Below are 19,698 nucleotides of genomic sequence, written 5' to 3'. Positions count from 1 at the left end.
AGAGAGAGAGAGAGAGAGAGAGAGAGAGAGAGAGAGAAAGAAAGAAAGAAAGAAAGAAAGAAAGAAGGAAAGAAAGATGTCTGTGCATCATGACACATGCCTTTAGTCCCAACACTTAGGAGACAGAGATCTCTGTTGACTTTGAGGCCATCCTGGTCTACACAGTAAGTTCCAGGATAGCTGGGGCTCTATAGAGAAACCCTGTCAGGAAGAAGAGGAAAGGAAAAACTACTACCACAAATATACTAGGCGCTGTTCCTTTCTAAGCAGTTAAAGAATGACGTCTACACTTTTAAGTGAGTTGAAATGTATAAAGAACTGATTAAGTACAATTACACAGGTCTAATTCTCAGGCACTAAAGTCCTCCTCCACACTTTTACTAATGATCACAGCTCTACTCAAAGCAGCTTCTCCTTAAGAAAGCTCACTGTGTCACATAAAGTGCTTTTCACTCGGGCTGTGATAAACCAGCCATGGTAGTCATCCATTTGGTGTGAAAAGATCATTTTAAGATCCACAATCACTTCACACATGTTGACCAACCACAGCACTCTAGACACTGGCTTTAGAGTATAGTCGGGCTTCCAGTTTCCTTTATTTTAATCATTATCCAATGTATAGAACAATTCCAGCCCCTTCATGTGGACACAATTGAAATCCCAGACTCAAAGACTGGAAATAATGTTTCCTTTTTACTCTCTTGGCACTGAGGTTTGTATTTGCTGAAATAATGAATTCAATATGCAGGAATTTAGATAAACGAACCCACCAACTATCCCAGAAGTAAAAGGAAACTATACACAGAATGGGCTCATACAGAATATGAAATGTTTGTTATATTTTAAGAAGTCACTGATAGGACTGAGGAGACAACAAAGCAGTTACGAGCACTGACTGCTCTTGCATGGGACCTGGGTTCAAATCCCAGCACCCACATGATGGCTCACAAGAGTCTTTAACTCCAGTTCCTGGGGATCTGGTACCCTCTACTGGCCTCTGTGAGCATCAGACATCCACATGGTGCACAGACACACATGCAGGCAAAATGCCCGAACGCATAAAAATAAATAAATCTCAAAATAATTTTAGCAAGTTACTAATAAATAAAAGTGGATAGAAGGGTAACTATTCAGAGTATCCAAATTTAATTTTAATTTTGTGAAACTCTTCTTTTTCCCAATTTTCCTTAGTATCTCATGATTATCAAGGGAAAGGAGGCTGTCTGAAGACATTAATCTTGTTTTACAACTATGAAAATTGAGACATGGGGCAACAAACCTACATGGCTTGCCTCCACTCATGCTTGCTGTAAACAGAAAAAAACAGGATCCAAGTCCAAATCTATTTGGTTATAGAAAAATTCTTTCCATCAAGCCAAGCTGTAGGATGACTCTAATAAAAAATGATGTTGTACTGGCAAACAGGCCAACCTTGACCAGCCAATAAGAAACATGGCATCGTGAGATACGACAGATCCAAGCAGGGAAGAAAGTTGACGTCCACGTGACATGAGGGTTGAACCAGGTTGCTTTTGTTTCTCACAGAGCAGTAAGTGATTTTGTAACTGTGAGGAACATTTCAAAGCATGACACTCAGAACAGCTCTTAAGTGAAATCAAATATGGGTACCACTGGTCACTGGGGCATGTAATGCACACAGCTGAGATCTGGGCACGGCTTTCCTAGCTCCCCTCTGTCTGGGTGATACCTCAGCGTCCTTCTGGAAGGCCTGCGACAGCTTCTGCAGCTCGCCCTCACGCTGTGCGGCACAGGCCTTCTCCTTCTCCCAGCAGTGCAGCACATTCTGCAGCTCCACTTTCAACGAGGCGATCAGAGCCTCTCGGTCTGCACACTTAGCACGCAGGTGACTTAGCTCCTTATGGGCCTCAGTCAGCTTCTGCTGCAGCTCCTGTCAGAAAGACCAAGTAAAGAGACCGTAGGAGTGGCGGAAGGTGAGAGGCACACAAATAACACATACATGGTGAAAACCTTCAAAACACTAGTGTAAAATAATAGTCATTTGTTTATGATGCAAAACATTTAGGGAATTTTACAGAATCTATTTTCCAAGTAGAATTTTTTCATTCAAAAATTAGAAATTTCATAATGTTTAAACACATACTTACATTTTATTAAAACTGCATGTGCCAAAAAGTTATTTAAAATGAGGTTTCCTTGTAATGCATTGTTTTAAAAGGGTAGTTTAAGAATAAAAAAATTTAAAACTTTAACAACACTTAACACGGAAAACCATAAACCTCTTTATCTTTAATGTAAGGACATATACTCTCCAATGACATTCCAAATACTAATACTAATAAAAAAAAATCTCAACAATGAGACTTACATTTCCACTAAATTATGCTATCAAATAGTCCATTAGAAACTCAGGATCAAGAATATTGAGAAACTCAAATTTAGCAACTCTGTAGCCAAAACTAACACAGAAAATAAAATCAACTATTTTCCTGAGCCTTAGCCAGCTGTGGTCTCAGCCCATTAACCAGACATGATGTACTATAAACAATGGCTCCACCCAGAAAAGACAGAAACTGACACTCCCAACACATGTGCTTCCGTGAAATGTGTTCAATACTTATCTAAAGCAGGACCCTCAACCTCAAAGCATCTTAGTCTGTAATATTATAATCATATCAGGAAAACAAAGTTTGTTTTAAACCAAAACTGTTTGATCAACAAAAAAAATGCAAATGTGCATTCAAAAATACTTTGAAAATGGAAGCTTTACTTTCTGGTATCTCTAAGATAATCCCTTCATAATATATTTGTCTTTTAACAAAAGGAAAAGGTTATTGCAATACCTTTATATTTTTAATGTGAGACTCAATCTTTTGTTTGGTAGAATCCAGTTCGTTGGATGTCTTTTCCTTGGCATCATTTATGTTGTTTAGCTGATGAAAGAAATACAGCTTTTTGACATTTCTTCAAGAAGGAGTGACCCAAAAGCTAACATTCAAATGCCTGCTATGCGGTTACTTAGGCATAAATATTTCAACAGTGATTGAGTCTTAGGTGCAACGCTTCTTCTGGTTAAAGGCTATGCAGTTTCTGTCACATGCTCACCTGGCTGCAAAGAGAGCATTCAGTCTTAAAACGCCAGGGATGTTCTTATTGTGCCCGCTATCTAGATAAAAGAATTTTGTTCTTACTGTAAACATAGCTTTATTCTTAAAATCCTACTGGACCGAATGCCAGAAGCAGTGGTATCTATAAGGGAGGAAGAGAGAACAGTGCAGGAGACTGTTGCTTTACATCAAGAGGGTATTCACTGGTCCCTCACTCCGCATGACAGCTTCGGGGTCAGTCACAGGCAGCCCTACTGGGAAGGCTGTGGCAGGTCATCAGTTGGTCCTGCTCCGCCTGTGATTTATTTTCTTTGACAGTTCATTCTTCTTTCTGTCAGGCTGCTCTTTTTGCTTTCTTTGCGGCCACCCCCTTGGTCTCCCCACTGCTGTCTCTGGCACTGGTTCACAACAAAGCACATTACTAAGCCAAAGCCTGCTGAGTCGACTTTTCAACTGTGCTGAGGATCATGTGACATCCATCCTCCCAAATAACAATTCGCTGTGGGTAATGTTCTGAGTTACTCCGAAGCTTCCAGGCCTAGGCCTCAAAAGAACTTCAAAACTACTAACAATCCAGGTTGTCTTGTCTCTCTAGGAAAAACTTAGCACTGTCTGTTCTTCAAAGAATTTAATTGTTTTAATGGTCACTTTTTTCTTGTGAACAATTATAGAAGGTGTTTTTAAAAAACAGACTAATCCTTCTTTGTCCACCCTGCATACCTAAAATAAAGGAAGCCTCTACCAATAGAGTACACGAAGTGAATTTACAGGTTTTGAGTTTCATAAACCAAAGAGATTAACTCTAAGCTATGTGACTTGTCTGTGGCTGTACAAAGAGCTGTTGTTTTGCTAACTAATGTAGTTACGACATATGCTAATTTGACAAGAAATATCTAGACAAACTCTTCAATTTTTAAAGCATGAATTCATAGAATATTTTAATACCCAAGAAAATTATTAACTCACATATTAAACAATACAAATGAGATGACAAACAGAAACATGAGCCTTTTTAATCTGCAAATTAACAGCTTCCAGTCTACATCAAACAGATATTTGTTTTTAAAAACTTCTAACAACACTTAACTCCCTTTAGAGCACGAAAATTAATTTCCGTTTTTATTAAGATTTCTGTGGCTTAGAAACCGTTAAACTCTTAATGAAACCTAAATTCTTCAAGCTACCCACAAATCATAAACATGCTGACATTTAAATGGAGGATGTTTCACTTAAATTCCCAGCACAGATAAGTTACTCAGGCCAAGGGACAGGATCCTTTCATTGTGTGTCTGCAGAATTACAAAATGGGAGTGAGACACTACTTTAGGCCACACTTGAAGAAAGAATGGTGACAAGGGTTGATTATTTCTGTATCTGTGAAGCTGTCAATTCAACATCCCCAATCTTTTTGACCTCTGTAACAAGCAAGGGCTGCATACTGGTACTGCCTGAAGGCCGTGTGTGGAGCCAGACAGTCCACGTGTTACCTCATTAGATGCATCTTCCAGCTTGTTCTGGTAATCTGTCAAGGTCCGCCTCAAAGTCTCAAGGACGACAGAGAAGCTGGGAGGCTTATCTTTGTCCTTGTGGATGCCTGGAGAAAAGGATGGGATGAAAACACACCCTTAAAGTCACATAGGCTCAAAAGCTAAGCAAACAGTAACAGAGACATTACAATTAGTAAGAAGGCCAAAAGACATGAAACATTGAACAGAAATTTATTCTCTAGGCACATGGCTGTACAGCCAAGTGTTGATACTGTTTCTAAATAAATGAGCAAATTAAAACTCAGAATACAGTAAGTTCAAATGTGTTTCTACCTTATCAAGACACTTATTTTCCTTCATACCACCTAAGCAACAGCAGGGACGCATGGACCTATAACCCAACAATTAAACCATCTCTATTTGTATTGTTTAGAGGAATTACGTATATTTACTGTCTCTTTTTATGGTCAGTAAGGCATTTTACAATAAGCTATTTTGCTTAAACAATAACTTCTGAATCAAGAATATATCATTTCCTACTATATTTAGAAATACTCTTTAATACCTAAAATTTTTATATTGTAATCTTAAATAAATAATAAAAAGCTACTAAACACATAGCTCACACCATGTCTTGAACACAATCCTCATAGCTTATATTTATTAAAAATATTAATATTTTCATATTACACCCTCAAACTACTTTAATATAGTTAGAACATAAGTCAAATTAATGGGGCCAATCGAGGTTACATGGTCAAGTATAATTTCAAATATTATGCCAAAAGAATAAAAACTAATGCTACATTAGAACTAATAGTACATTTTATTTATCATTCTTTAAATATTAAAAAAAAGTATCAAATTTAGTCTGGAAATATTTAGGCAAAAAGTATTTTTCATGTCCTCTTCTAATTTCTCTCCATTATATTTTATAATCCAACTATTTCACTATATAAGAAACATTTTCAAAAAAAGAAAAGACGTTAAAGAAGCATTCATGAGGTAGGCATGGTAGCACACGCCTTTAATCCCAGCACTGAGGAGACAAGCAGGCAGATTCTGTGAGTTGGAGGCTAGCCTAGTCTACAAAGTGAGTTTTAGGCTAACCAGGACTAACTAGTGAGACTTTGTCTTTAAAAACTAAAAATACATAAAAGAAGAATTTGAAATACGTGTTTTATGGTTCCTTCATTTACATAACTAACTGAATCCCCACTGTGTATTGACACTGGGCATTAGACACTGGGACGTGAGAAAGGTCAAAGGTCAATGTAGTGTCTGCTCACATGATATGTACAGTGCAATCAGAGGAGGTAGGGTGGCTATACAGTGATTGACATCATTCATCCATTTCTCAAGTAGTCATGTCCTGGAACTCATAGGGGACAGGACAGAAGGCAGGAGTAAAGAGAAGATGGCAGGGAAGTTCTCAGTTAGCAATAAATCAACTTTATTCATCTCGGAATATTGCTGATATTTATGGCTTTAATTTGGAGAAAATGGAATAAAGTTAAGGCATTTAGCAAAGTATGCTTAAATACTATCTTTAGTGTAGAAACGAGTTAGATTTTCTTAAGACTAAAATAGTCAACTTCAAAAGAATGTGAAGCAATACTTACTCTAAAGAGAAAAAATACCCAGGCTGAGCCACAGGAGTGGAGCGGATACACGGCTACGTCTCACTCTGAGTTGAAAAGATGATTCACTGCACTTTTCAGCATCTTCATTAGTTATCAGGGGAATCTCGTTCAGTGAACCCTGGTGGTCCTGACCACACTCACTTCCTTCACATTCCCCCAGGTCCACCCTCCCACTCTTGCGCCCTCCCCACCAATAGGAAGAAAAGTACACCAAGTTCAATTTGTGTTTCCCATACACTCATTGAAGCATGTCAGACTCCCAGCCCCTTACAGAAAACTGAGTCCTTCCCCACTCCCTCCCAGAAGCCGTCAGCTTCACGTGAAGAACTATATTTCAGCATCCTAATCACAGTTTTAAAGGCCTCTCTTCAATAGCTTCATGTCTGGACCGTTTCTTTTTTGGAAAGAGGGTTGGTGCAGCAGCCTTCAGTGTCACTCATTCTCAGCTGTGAGTCTGTAGCCATTGATACCACTGCAAAAGATGCCACCTTGCCAACAGCAGCCAGGGCAGCACGGACACCAGACATTGGCATGGCCTCCAGCAGTAATACAGACCATGTACATCAACACAGCCTCCAGTGGCAGCAAGACCCTCATCATCAGCCTCCAGCAGAAGCATGGGCCAAAAACATCAACATGGTTTCCATTAGCAGACAGATCAAAAACATCTACATGGCCTCCAGCGCAGCATGGACCAAACATGGATGTCTCCTGTAGTGGCCCTGATGGACAGTCGTACTGAGTATGTTTTTAAACTGATCACTTACCCAAAATTAAAATAGGTATAGTTCTGCCACTGCACAAAATTGGCTGTAAATAAATCATTTTAAAACAGCCAGAAAATCTGCTATATTTTCGGGATAAAACTTACTCTCAGAAATTCAGAGGAAAAAAATCAGCAGAATATTAACATTTTATGGGTCAATATGTCCTCTCCTTTCTGACTGATGCACACATTTCTATATTACATAAAATTAAATTTTCTTGCCTAAAGAAAATTTAATTCACACAGTAAGGTTTCCTTGAAGTATAAGTTATGCTTTATTGTCCCACCAATATCCATTATCAAGTGAATGACTATCCTTAACGTGACAGCACACTTACAAGAAAGGAGGGGGACAGCGAGAGAAGGTGGATGGGGGGGTGGGGTCAGGGAAGGAAGGGAAGGGAAGCTGATCCCACCAAGTAATCACTGCACCACAAAAGAAAACTTAATATCAATTAAAACTACCCAGTCAGAGGTTTAAAAATCCCACCAGGAACAGAAAAAAAAAACATATTTACAACAGTGATAATTAGCTTTTTCAGAAGTTAAATTCAAAATTAAAAATAGCTACAAGTAAAATTACTGCGTAAATTATACATACAAACAGAGAAAAAACTACTCACAAACAGTTATTTGTCCATACTGACTTGACATCCATAATCAGTTTTGTAAATAAGAACAGTAAGCTTAAAATCACTGTGAATAACTTAATACCAGCTTGCCCAGGAACAAACAACAAGCATACACGTTAAAACAATAAGCAAATAAATAAATGGCTACCTCAGGCTACACTTTTACTTCAGTTCGAAATAAGCTGGTTTTCTCTCTCTTCCTCTCCCACTGCGTGTCTCTGTACACAGAAGCTAACCTAGACTTTCATGCCTTGTCTCATGGATAAAAGGCAGACCTCCCTAAGTTACAGATGTGGCTACACTAGGACGTGTTGCTCACTGGGGAGCACTTTGCAGGGTTGGGGGGCAGCGGGGTGAAGCACCAGCTGGAGTTAGCTAAAACAAGGAAAGAATGGAGCAACTTTTGGACACTTCGATATCTGGAAAAACTGGACACCAGACTGGAGCTGACACTAGTTTGTGAGTCAACAGAACAGGAGCTTACGGAGGTCACATGAAGTCAACTTTGACTAAGGTCTCTCTAGGATCTGCAGGTCCCTGACCCCACCTCAGAGTTACTTCCTTCATTTGGAATACAAAGCTAGAGAACACAAAGGTGACATCAGGGACATGTACACTCTAGACTTTGGATGGTGACATTACCAATGACAACCAAGTGTGGAAGAAGGCAGGTAGGAGTCACTACAACTTTTTTTTTTTTTTTTTTTTTTTTTTTTTTGGTTTTTTGAGACAGGGTTTCTCTGTATAGCCCGGGCTGTCCTGAAACTCACTCTGTAGACCAAGCTGGCCTCAAACTCAGAAATCTGCCTGCCTCTGCCTCCCAAGTGCTGGGATTAAAGGCGTGCACCACCACCACCTGGCTACAACTTTTATCTATTAAAATATAAGTGAAAAATGACGTCACATTTTGGGGGAGTAAACATGTCAACATCAGGGCCTCCAGAAAACCTGGAGTAGTGTTTCCCAACACACATCAGCACCAACTGGCACATCTGAAGAGGTGCAGCATGGGAGCAGGTGTGAGGAGACTGAGTGAACAGAACCGCAAGGGATACCGACTTTTATAGCTGCCACTAGAAACAGTTTTGTTGTTGTGTGTTAGAGTGAGCATTTTCCAGTGGCTAGAATTGAGTAACTCACTCTGTCTCTCTACTACAGGCAACCAAAACAATTTCTTTCAACTGGCAGGACAATGATAAATCATTTCTCTGCTTTAGAAATACATCACTGCTAGCTCTGTATCATAACCTAGTATATAAAAATACTCACCAACTTTCCATTCATGAAGGTACCTTATATATGTTCTATTAGTTTCTTCTAAATCAATAGTTCTGATTAGTATGGTAAGCAGAGAAGAAACTTTTAGGATTTTGGAGCAAAGTAGTCCATTCTCTAAAGCTAGCTATTCTCCTCTGAAGAGGTGACTTTGGACTTGCTATGATCATCAGATTAAAAAGGCATGGCCACCAATATGCTATGTGACCTAGTGTGAACCATCGCAAAACAGATGGTGACTGATTTACCAACCTATAAATTTCACTCAGTCATCAAGTAAAGTAGTACACACGAGATTAGTCTTGGCCTCATCCTGAAAGCACAAGTTGATTGCGTGGGCAAGTAATGCAGACCCTATAGATATGAGTATGAGTATGAGTATGAGTATGAGTATGTCTACTCTCCTAAACCATACTTTGGATGCTTGGAACATTCTCCTTAACCAGATGACTTATGAAGGGAAATGAACCTCAAAGTGTTTTTGATGTTACACAGACACCACTCAAAAACAGACAGCTACAAGGGCACTATATCTCCACTTGAGAATGGCTCTGAAAGACAATAATGAAAGAAGTCAGTCTGGGCAGAACATCTAGTAAAAGCTTGACTGTTGTCATCCCTGCAGCAAGAGGGCCATAGATATAAATTTATGAGCAGTATCTAAGCGCTTGGCTGAACAGTCAGACTTGAAAAGAGCATAAATAAAAACTGGTAACAGAGTTGCAAAGGAAGAGTATGTGGACAGTCTTCTCCAAACAGGCCATGAAGCCAACTCAACTTCAGTAAAAAAACAACCTTAACAACCACAAAGACAAAACGAATCATTCTATGAATATAAGGCATCTTCTTTCCCCTGATACCTGTGCCCATGCTCAACAGAACAAAGGAGTCATGGCAGCAAAAATGGAAGTAATCCTCTACCTCAACAATATGTAATTTGATTCACCTGGGCTCAGGTGAATCAACCCCTACTGAGTACCAAGTTGTCAGCTGTCGGCAGTAAAGACAAACAGGGTGTATCACAAGACATCAAGCATTGGGTAAACCAGCCAACTACCAAGTAGCAATATAATTATGCTGAGGCATCTCCACCATGAAATGGACAGTGTTTTGTTCTTACTAAGATATATGTATAAATTTTCCTTCCCTGATCATAATATTTCTTTTTTTTTAAGGTGGCTTTTATTTATTTTTTTGTTTTTCTTTTTTTTTATATTTATTTATTTTATGTATATGAGTACACTGTAGCTATCTTCTAACACACCAGAAGAGGGCATCGGATCCCATTACAGATGGTTGTGACCCACCATGTGGTTGCTGGGAATTGAACTCAGGACCTCTGGAAGAGCAGTCAGTGCTCTTAACCACTGAGCTATCTCTCCAGCCCCCTCATAATATTTCTGATGAAACCATTCTCTGAAAATTTTAAAAAACCATCTTATTCCATATCATGTGTTCCAAGCACCATTACTTCAAAACCAGAGAACTCATTTTATAATGTAAGAAATGGAAAAAAATGGTTGGTTTTCATATAAGTCTCTGTTCTTACTGTTGCCATCACTGTGCAGTATCTGGCAAACACACAAAAAATTAGTCAAGTGGCAACTGAAAGCTCACAATGTCAGACAGATGGCAGCATCTCTGGTATGAGGCTAAGAGCCCTCAGGAAGCAATGCACACTAAACCAGCAATCAAGACAAGGTGTTGCTCCTCTCACTGTCAATCCTGACATCAAATGTTGGAAACAACACTGGCTCACCTCACTATTGCTTCTCACGATACAAGAGTGAAGGATCTGTCTCCCTTCCCAGACTATGGCTTGGTGGCTTTAATTCTTAATTCTCAAGAAAGAATGGCTACAAGAATGAACTACAGCAACGTTTCCATTAACACTGCTGATATGACTGCTACCTAGTCTCCATGCAGGACCACATGGCAGGGACACAGGAACAAAGATAGGTCTTCTGTACTGGGGAAGCTGGTATTTATTGTCAAGGGGGAAATAGTAGTAAGAAGGAGTACATCTAATACACAGAAAACACCACAAAAAGCCTAATACTACATTTGGGTGTTTTGAATGTTAATAGAGCCAGGCTTGGTAGCACATGCCTATAATGCCATTGTTTGGGAGAGGCAAGCAGATCTCTGTAAGGGGAAGTCTAATCTGGTCTACACAGAGTGTCAGGCCAGCCAGCACTGCACGGTGAAACTGAGGCTCAAAATACAGAGTCAATGGATGGGGAACGAAACTGTAATATACCATAGATGGAAACAGAGTAAGAAAAGATGGAGGAAAGATTGCAACGGAGTCCAAAAGCAGCGCCGGCCTCATTTGTTCCTCCGTTGCTGTATAAACACTACAACCAAAAGCAACCTGAGGAGGAAAGTATTATTTCAGCTTACAACTTCCAGGTCACACTCTATCCCTGAGGGAAGTAAGAAAAAGAACTCAACCCAAGAGCCTGGAGGCAGAAGCAGAGCAGAGGCTAGGGAGGAACTCTGTTTATTGGCTTGCTCCCCATGGCTTGTTCAACTTGCTCTCTTATATAACTCAGTAGTATAAGCATCCTCTCAGGAGACAGCCATCTTCCTCACTGGACCTTTAGTTAGATCCTCCAATTCATAAGCTGGACAGTGCAATGGTGAACAGGGTATCTACCATCAAGGAGAGAGCACACAGGGAAGTTGACAGAACTTTTCATTCCATTTCTGTTGCTTTGTGCATGTGTATATGCTGTGTGTGTGTGTGTGTGTGTGTGTGTGTATGTGTGTGTGTGTGAGAGAGAGAGAGAGATCTGACTCATTTATTGATATATATATGTATATATATACACATACATACATATATACATACATACAGTATAGGCTAAATATTTCTCTGATTTCCAGTACTACTGTATGTCTTCAACTTTTTTATACATTCATATGCATAAAACTAGGGCCATTTTATCAGCAAGTGTTACTTTGAATACAATTCTTTAAAAAAAAACCATAAGAAAACCAGTCAGGTGGTAGTGGTACACACCTTTAATCCCAGCACTTGAAAAGCAGAGGTGGGTGGATCTCAGGCTAGCCTGGTGTACCAAGATAGTTCCTAGACAGCCAGGGTTACCCAGAGAAACCCTATCTCAAAAAAGAAAAAAAAAATCACAAATAACCAAATGAGTATTTTATAAAACATAAATAAGTACTGAGTCAGTTTAATATTTAGAATTTTAATTATGTAAATATTTTCTTTCTGTAGTACTATAAGCTCTATAATTTAAAAGTTAAAAAGAAACCAAAGTTAACCAAACTCAGAATGAAACAAAAAAAATTCACTGACTCAATTAAAATTCACTGAATATAATTTACATCTATGAAAAGGAACAGGAAAATGGGCAGAACAATCGTGTATTTTAAAACATTGCAGTTAACAAGAACCAAGACTGACTTCTGTGAAAGCCTAAGAAGCTTGGGTACAACTACTGTACCTGTTACTCTTCTGTTGTCATCAAACCAGAGCAAGGAAGAAAGGGTTTATTTTGGCTTAAGATAGAGACCATACAACTGGGAAGAAATGGCAACAGTCAGGAAAAGCATGGCAGCATGAAGCTCTGCTGGGTAAGCAGGAAGCTGGCTGGTCACATCTTCATCCACACCAGGGATCCAAGATTACAGGAAGTGGGGCTAGACACTAAAGCTCAAAGCCTACCCCGTGGTGTACTTCCTCCAGGTTACAGGGCCCCTCCAGACAGCTCCTTTGAGTTTACAAACACACAAGCCTCTGGGAGGCATCTCTCAGTGAAACCAGCACAACTGCGAAGCGAAAACTGGTGCGAGCTGTGAACAGGAGAAAAGGCAGGGCAAGCCAACGACAGAAGACAAGCACACAGGAGGTTGCTGGAGTGACGAGCAATTATCGTAGAGTTGAGTACCCTACAATTATTATACAGTTGAGTACCCCACGATTCTCTAAAACACTGTGAAGAGATAAAGCAAGAGAAGTGGCTTCTATCTTTGGCATTTAAACAAAGTACATGTTTGAAACAAAATATTCTGACATTTGTGGGCATTCTTTGTATTAGGAAATAATATATGTTTATATTATTAATAATATATAAAGTCAATAATATATGTAGCCATATACTTCTATAATACATTCCATGTATTTACACAAATTTGGGATATTACAGAGTTGTGGGGTACTCTTAGCAAGGTCACTCCATAGGATTTCATGAACTAAATCTATGATATTTACGAATTACTGAGAATTTGGTCACTATTCTCAATGAACTGGGAAACTGCAGGAAAGGAAACATCTAGCAAACAGCATGGGTAGAACACAAGTGCTGCTCCTACAGCCGCCCTCAGCCTCTGCAACCCAAGAATCTCTGGCTGGTCATAAAAATAATCAAAATCCCAAAGTGACATTAGGCCTGGGAAGTATCTCTATTTGAAAGAAATCAAGGAAGAGAAAAAAAGGGAAAAGTCCAGTTTGTTTTCCTGACTTTCCTAAAAGGACTCCCTGAGACTGCCCAATTTATTATTATTAGGCAACCTTTACATGTCTATAAGCATCCAACTCAGTGGCTGTTTGTGTGGGGTGTGTGTGTGTGTGTGTGTGTGTGTGCATGCGCGTGCGTGCGTACGCATGTGTATCTAATGAATGCAGTGCCAGTGAAGGCTACAAGAGGGCAACAGATCCACTGGAACTACAGCTACAGACAGCTACACACTGCCACATGGGTGTTAGGAATCAAAACCTTGTTCTCTAGAAGAGCAGCAGGCAGAGCTCTGAACTGCTGAGCCATGTCTCCATTCTCCTGTGGCTACTTCTTCATGGGTTCTTTAGTCTGTCTGAGTAGAAGGAAAAACAGTATTTCTACAGTATTACAAATTCAAGGAAGGAAAAGCTAAAGGGAAACCCACCATAGTGAAGATTCGAGACTGAACCACAAGAAAAATTTCGTCAACATTCACAGTCTGATGTCTGCCAGCTTTAGAATACAGCAAACACTGTATTAGAAGAAATTTTATATATGAGGCAGAAGACTGCATGGGCTCAAAAGCAGAAATTGATCCTTCCCCCACCCTCCATCCCCACCAGGGGAGAACAAAGGGGATTTAGGCAGTGCTGTCTCAGTATCCATAGTTGGTAGGAAACAGAGGAAAGATAAATGTCCCTGCCTAAGTACAGGGAGGCTGTCCTGTCCGACAAAGTAAGCGGTCATGGAGGAACTTCTACACTACATAAAGAACTGTACATCTTCTCCACTCAAGGTCAATCTTTCTGGTGACTACCACAAGCTCCCAGAGACTACTATAATTTAGAATATTTCATGACTACACTGATAACTACAGAGATTAAAATGTAAAACAAAGTCAGCTGTGCTATTGTGCACCTTTAAACCCAGCACTCATGAGGCAGAGGCAGGCAGATCTCTGTGAGTTCAAAGCCAACCTGATCTACAAAGCAAGTTTGAGACCATCCAAGGCTATGTAGCAAGACCCTGCATAGAAAAAACAAATAAATAAAAAATTTAAACAGACTTCAGCATTCTTTTAATTTATGTATATCTTTAGTCATAGTCATTAACTTCCAAGTGACTACTTTACACTGCATACTACCCTGTACATTAGTGAATGTAGACAACGTAGATGTAGTAAGAAATGCACAAAGAGTATGCCACAAATGTGTGACAATAGTAAGTGCACCAGCACACACACACACAAAACTCCAACAGAGAAAGGAGAAAGGTGGTGAGGCAGAACACATGAGAATATGCAGAAGATAAGTTTCAGGGACACTTGAACATGGGTTTGAGAACAGAAGGAGGGAGCTATGCAAGTATACACACTGAAACAGCAGCAGCAGCAGCAACCACAACAATAGCCCTCCATCTAGAGACAAGGTCCATCATAAAGACCTAAGACAGGAGAATGCTTGGTGTGTTCAGGAGCAGATAGGAAGCTAGAGGACCAGACAGGGGGATTAACAGAGAGTGCGGTCAGTGGATGAGAGAGATAGAAGCCAACCACTGCTAGCATTTTGGCTTCTACATGATATGCAAAGCCTAGGCAGTTTGGAGCAAAGGAAATCCATGCTCTCACAAGTTTTGCTGCTGTTCTCTTCCGGCCTTATTAAAGAATAATTGACTATGAGTTCAGGTAATACAGTGATTTGTTGTATATTCACACTGTGAAATGATTCTCACAATCAAGTTAATTAACACATCCATCATTATATATAATGGCTACTTTGTGGGCATGGGAGGGCAGCGAGGACACATTATGGTCTAATCTCCTCATGGCTTTCTAATATAATATACAATGGACTATTATTAACCAGAGTTATGATGCTACAGGTTGGGAGCCCTGAAACCGACTCATCTTCTAATTGAAAGTTTAGAGCTTCCGTGTTCACTCATCTCCCTGACAGTCAAGAAAGAGGACTTTAAGGGAGCACGGGGAGCAGTGCTCAGCCAGAGCAGTGCCAGAGACCTCAGGAAATGAGGTGTGCGTGCCACGCTTCTCATGTGAGAAAGTAAAGGTAACCCTCTGTGTACATAAAACCCTAAACATTCCTGGATTAACTCAAACACTGACCATCTGTTATCTGACGACAAACTCACGGGTTACATTCAACTTCAGAAACCTTCCTAATATATGCAACCACAAGACCCAAACACTGAGCAACTACTGTCAGAGCTGGACTAAGATTAATTCATGATAATAATTTACAATTATTTCACTTTAATTAAACAACAGAATCACCTAATATTTGACAGCAATTACTGAGAACAGCTCAATAGCTAATAAGCTAATAATACTATTTCATTTTAATGTTGAATATTTAAATAAAAAACAATGAAGGCTATGTAATGATTTAATAAAATTACAGCTAAAAACATATCAAGGATAAAAGCAGATTGAAGAAAATAAATAACAGCAATCCAACCCGAGCTAGGATAAGTAGAAACAGAATCCACTGTAGTAACAGCCCAGGGATGAGACAGGTCCTAAGTAGGTATGTGAGCCTATGGGAAATGGTTCCCTCACAACAGCTCGTCAGAGGGGAATCTACTAAAGAGACTGATGGCAGGCACAGAGTCAACAATACATCATGACAGACCAAAACAGACAAGTGCAAAATGAACACCACACCCAAGCCTAAAGGGTCAAGAGGAAGGTACACGGTCACTTCAGTTTTTCAAGAGCCACCTATGAAACAGGATCCATCTGGTACAAGGTGCGGCTACTGAAAGGAGAAGCTACTTCATGGGTGGACCAGAACTGAGCATGAGTGGAAATAGTATCCTGACTTTCTTCTTCCGTTCTCTGAAATCTCCTATTGAAACTCACTGTCCAAAGTTAATGAGAAGCCAGAAGGCAAAGGAGCCCAAATGATGGAGGTCAGCTTCAAAAAGCACAAGGAAATGCTCCAAAGGAGAATGGACACACCACGACCAAGAACAAATGATTGTCACCAACTACTGAAGTGACGATGCCTCTATACCAACCTCAGAATCCTTAGCCAAGGACACAGTTCTCTTCTGGCAATGTATCTCCCATAACATGTAGTGTGTACACATGTGTAGAATCTAAGGTTTAAAAATACAAATACAGGTGCCAGCAAGATGGCTCAGAAGGAAAAGCACCAGCCACCAAGGCTGACCACCTGAGTTCTATCCCTGGGACCCACATGGTAGAAAAAGAACTCAAATTACACAAGCTGTCCTCTGGCTTCCACTGACATGCTGAAGTGTGTGTGTGTGTGTGTGTGTGTGTGTGTGTGTGTGTGTGTGTGTGTATGCACACACAGACAAAAACACACATATACTTTCTTTTAAGATTTATTTATTATATTTGTATGTTTTCCTGTATGTAAGTGAAACTGGAGTCAAGGATAGTTGTTGGTCACCATGTGGTTGTGGGGAACTGAACCTAGGTCTTCTGGAAGAGCAGCCAAGGCTCTTACTCTCTGAGCCATCTCTCTAGCCCCCATAATTTTTATTTTAAATCATTATTAAAATTAGAATGAAAAATTATATGTGAACTTAATAAAATCACAGCTAAAAACAGGAGCTGTAAAAGCTGACTAAAAAAAGCAACAGTGCATGCTACATGGCTAACAGTTCACGAGCTGCAAGACCTGCAGGCCCTGAGCTAGTGCACTGGCTCCTATCGGATCCTTCCACTGGTTCCAGGACAACAAACTTATCAAAAATTCCGTTTCCTAAAGAACCCCCTTCCTACCAGGTAGAGGTGGCCCATGCCTTGAATCCCAGTATTCAGGCAGCAGAGGCAGGTAGATCTCTGAGTTTGAGGCCAGCCTGGTCTACAGAGTGAGGTCAATGACAGCCAGGGCTAGCTACATAAAGAAACCCTGTCTTTCTTTTTTTTTTTTTTTGGTGGGGGGAGGGAGTTTCGAGACAGGGTTTCTCTGTGTAGCCCTGGCTGACCTGGAACTCACTCTGTAGACCAGGCTGGCCTCAAATTCAGAAATCCACCTGCCTCTGCCTCCCAAGTGCTGGGATTAAAGGCGTGCGCCATCACTGCCCGATTGAAACCCTGTCTGAAAACCTACCCACCCCTAAAACCAAACTCCCTTGCCAAACCACTTTTAAATACCTTCAAAAAATGTTAAGCATATTTAATTTTGTGTCCTTAAGAATATAATCACATCATAAAAACAACTAAAAAACTGAGGCAAAAGAAAACAGGTAAAAAAATAAAAGTTTCAACTTAAAGCCACTGTAATGCAAAACCACAAAAAAATTAAGAAAGTAGATGTTGTAAACATGGTTTATTAGCTAGTTTCCAAAGCATTTCTACCCAATATTGTAAGTTCTTCAGTATGTTAAAGTGAGTTAATATTAAATCAAAAATAATTTAGCTGAGCACGAATATCTCCAAAGCGCATATATGCACACGAGGAAACAGTCTTAGAAAGCAACGGTATAGAGCACACACTCCTCCAGCCTGTGTCCTACATAACCTTTTGAATGTATGACCTTTAAGTAGCTGAAGGTTGCCTCAGAATTTGGCTCAGTTTGATGGAAACATCTGTTCCCCTTGCAGGTATACTGTAAGGACTCTTCTCTCGGTTGGATTCAGAACACAGCAAGAAAGCCCTTGTCTGTCCAACCACACAGACTTCACCACTTGTAAATCAAGTTCTGGGAGGACAGCGGCAGGCCCACACTCCACACCCTTTCCCAGCCAGCCAGGCCAACTGACTGCTGTGAGAACCGCTCTTATCATGTCATCAAATCAAAGCCTGGTGAGGTGAGGGACTGTCAGAGGCATCTGCAGAATTCCCAAACTGGAGTGACTTCGGAGCGCTGACAGATGCATCTGTCATTTTATACCTTCAACTAACCTGATGTCCACTGCGCTGACACGCTAAAGCTGCCCAAGATGGATTCCAGTTCTTTCACGTTATTCTCGCATGTCTCCACTAGGAAGGCCTGGTGCTTCTTAGCCTTTTAATTAAGCAGAAAAAAGCATACATAATAAGGTTACCTACTGTAGTAGCTGAAGATTTTACTGTGACTTTATATAGCATAATTAAGTCTCAATAATATATTAATTGCCCAGTTCAAACCCATTGCTAATAAACTCTGTCTTACGTATTATACTTGGTCATATGTGCAACTATACAAAGTTCTTAGACTTTGTGTACTGAGAACTTAGTGTCTCACACTTCCTAAGTACTTTGTATATACAAAACTTTCTATCCTCAGAATAATGCTATGACAAAAGATAAACATTTGATGACAATAAAACTGAAAAGGAGACTGGAAGGATGGCTTCATGGGGAAAGTGCTCACTGCACACGCATGGTGGCCTGAGTATAGATCCCTAGAACCCATGTGGAACCCATGTATCACGGCATATACCCATGACCACACCACTGGGGAAGCAGAGATAGGAACATCCCAGGAACTCAAGATCAAATCTGCAAGCCTCAGGTTCGATAAGGGCCCTGTCTCAAAAGATATGCTGGAGAGCAATGAAGGATATCGCACACTGTTGGCCTTTGGCCTCCACTTACATGAGCTTGGGTGAGTGTGCATACATATTTGCAGGTGCATATATACATATACCACACAGACAAAAATCAATAAATACTATTTTTAAACTGAGACAGAAAAACTCAACAATCCTTTTTTTTAAAGCCCTGATTGCAGTCACATGGCAAGCTGTCAGATGACAAGAGTGGATGCAGTCAGAACCAATAAGTCAAGCGATGGTAATAGCAGTGAAAGGGGAATACCAGACACAAGGTAGGAAAGATTCATAGTAGGTAGAACACCCAGCCACACCACAGTGTGTTATGCGGCACTGACTGGACTCCCCCAATAAATGCAGGAATCAAGATTAAGTCTAAGGACTTTAAAGGAACTGGGTGGATCTCAGCGCTGGATGGAAGTGACCGAGGCCACTGAGGCTGCCGTTGGTCTCTGGCTTTCTTGCTTGTTTGTGGACCTGCTCATAGTTGGACGGGAGAGTAAAGAATTACTGCTCAAATTCCATGAAAGAGAATAGAAGTTGTCTCTGGACCCAGCTCAGTTCCTGCTAACAGGTCTTAAGTGAATATGTGAAAATGAGTAGTTTTGTGACAGCAGCTCCCTGTCTGATGGACACAACTGCAGAGCCAGAGATGAATTTGGGGATCATTTACAGGCTCTGTCTAAAACTCACCTTTAGTGTGTTTGATGGGAAGGGAAAAGAGCCCAAATAGTCTTCAGGAACTCTGGCATCTCTAGCCGAGAGATGAAAAGAAGAAAGAGAGAGAGAGAGAGAGAGAGAGAGAGAGAGAGA

General features: G+C 40.3%; 1 protein-coding gene across 2 annotated transcripts in view; it reads right to left on the bottom strand.

Annotated features, from left to right (window-relative positions):
• The window catches only part of Ccdc171 (coiled-coil domain containing 171), a 301,438-nt gene that overhangs the window by 188,288 nt on the left and 93,452 nt on the right, over window positions 1-19,698 (bottom strand). For both annotated transcript variants that reach the window (XM_028753630.1, XM_028753631.1), the window contains 4 exons: window positions 18,254-18,356; window positions 4,574-4,680; window positions 2,823-2,912; window positions 1,709-1,909 (listed from right to left, as the gene is read on the bottom strand). In XM_028753630.1, coding sequence (XP_028609463.1) covers window positions 1,709-1,909; window positions 2,823-2,912; window positions 4,574-4,680; window positions 18,254-18,356 — 501 coding nt within the window. The remainder of the gene's footprint in view (window positions 1-1,708; window positions 1,910-2,822; window positions 2,913-4,573; window positions 4,681-18,253; window positions 18,357-19,698) is intronic.

The sequence above is a fragment of the Grammomys surdaster genome, unplaced genomic scaffold (assembly GCF_004785775.1).
Source record: "Grammomys surdaster isolate TR1022 unplaced genomic scaffold, NIH_TR_1.0 125951, whole genome shotgun sequence".
Taxonomy (NCBI): domain Eukaryota; kingdom Metazoa; phylum Chordata; class Mammalia; order Rodentia; family Muridae; genus Grammomys; species Grammomys surdaster.
Note: the sequence above shows the minus strand (reverse complement) of the source record. Positions and strands in the feature narration are given on the sequence as shown.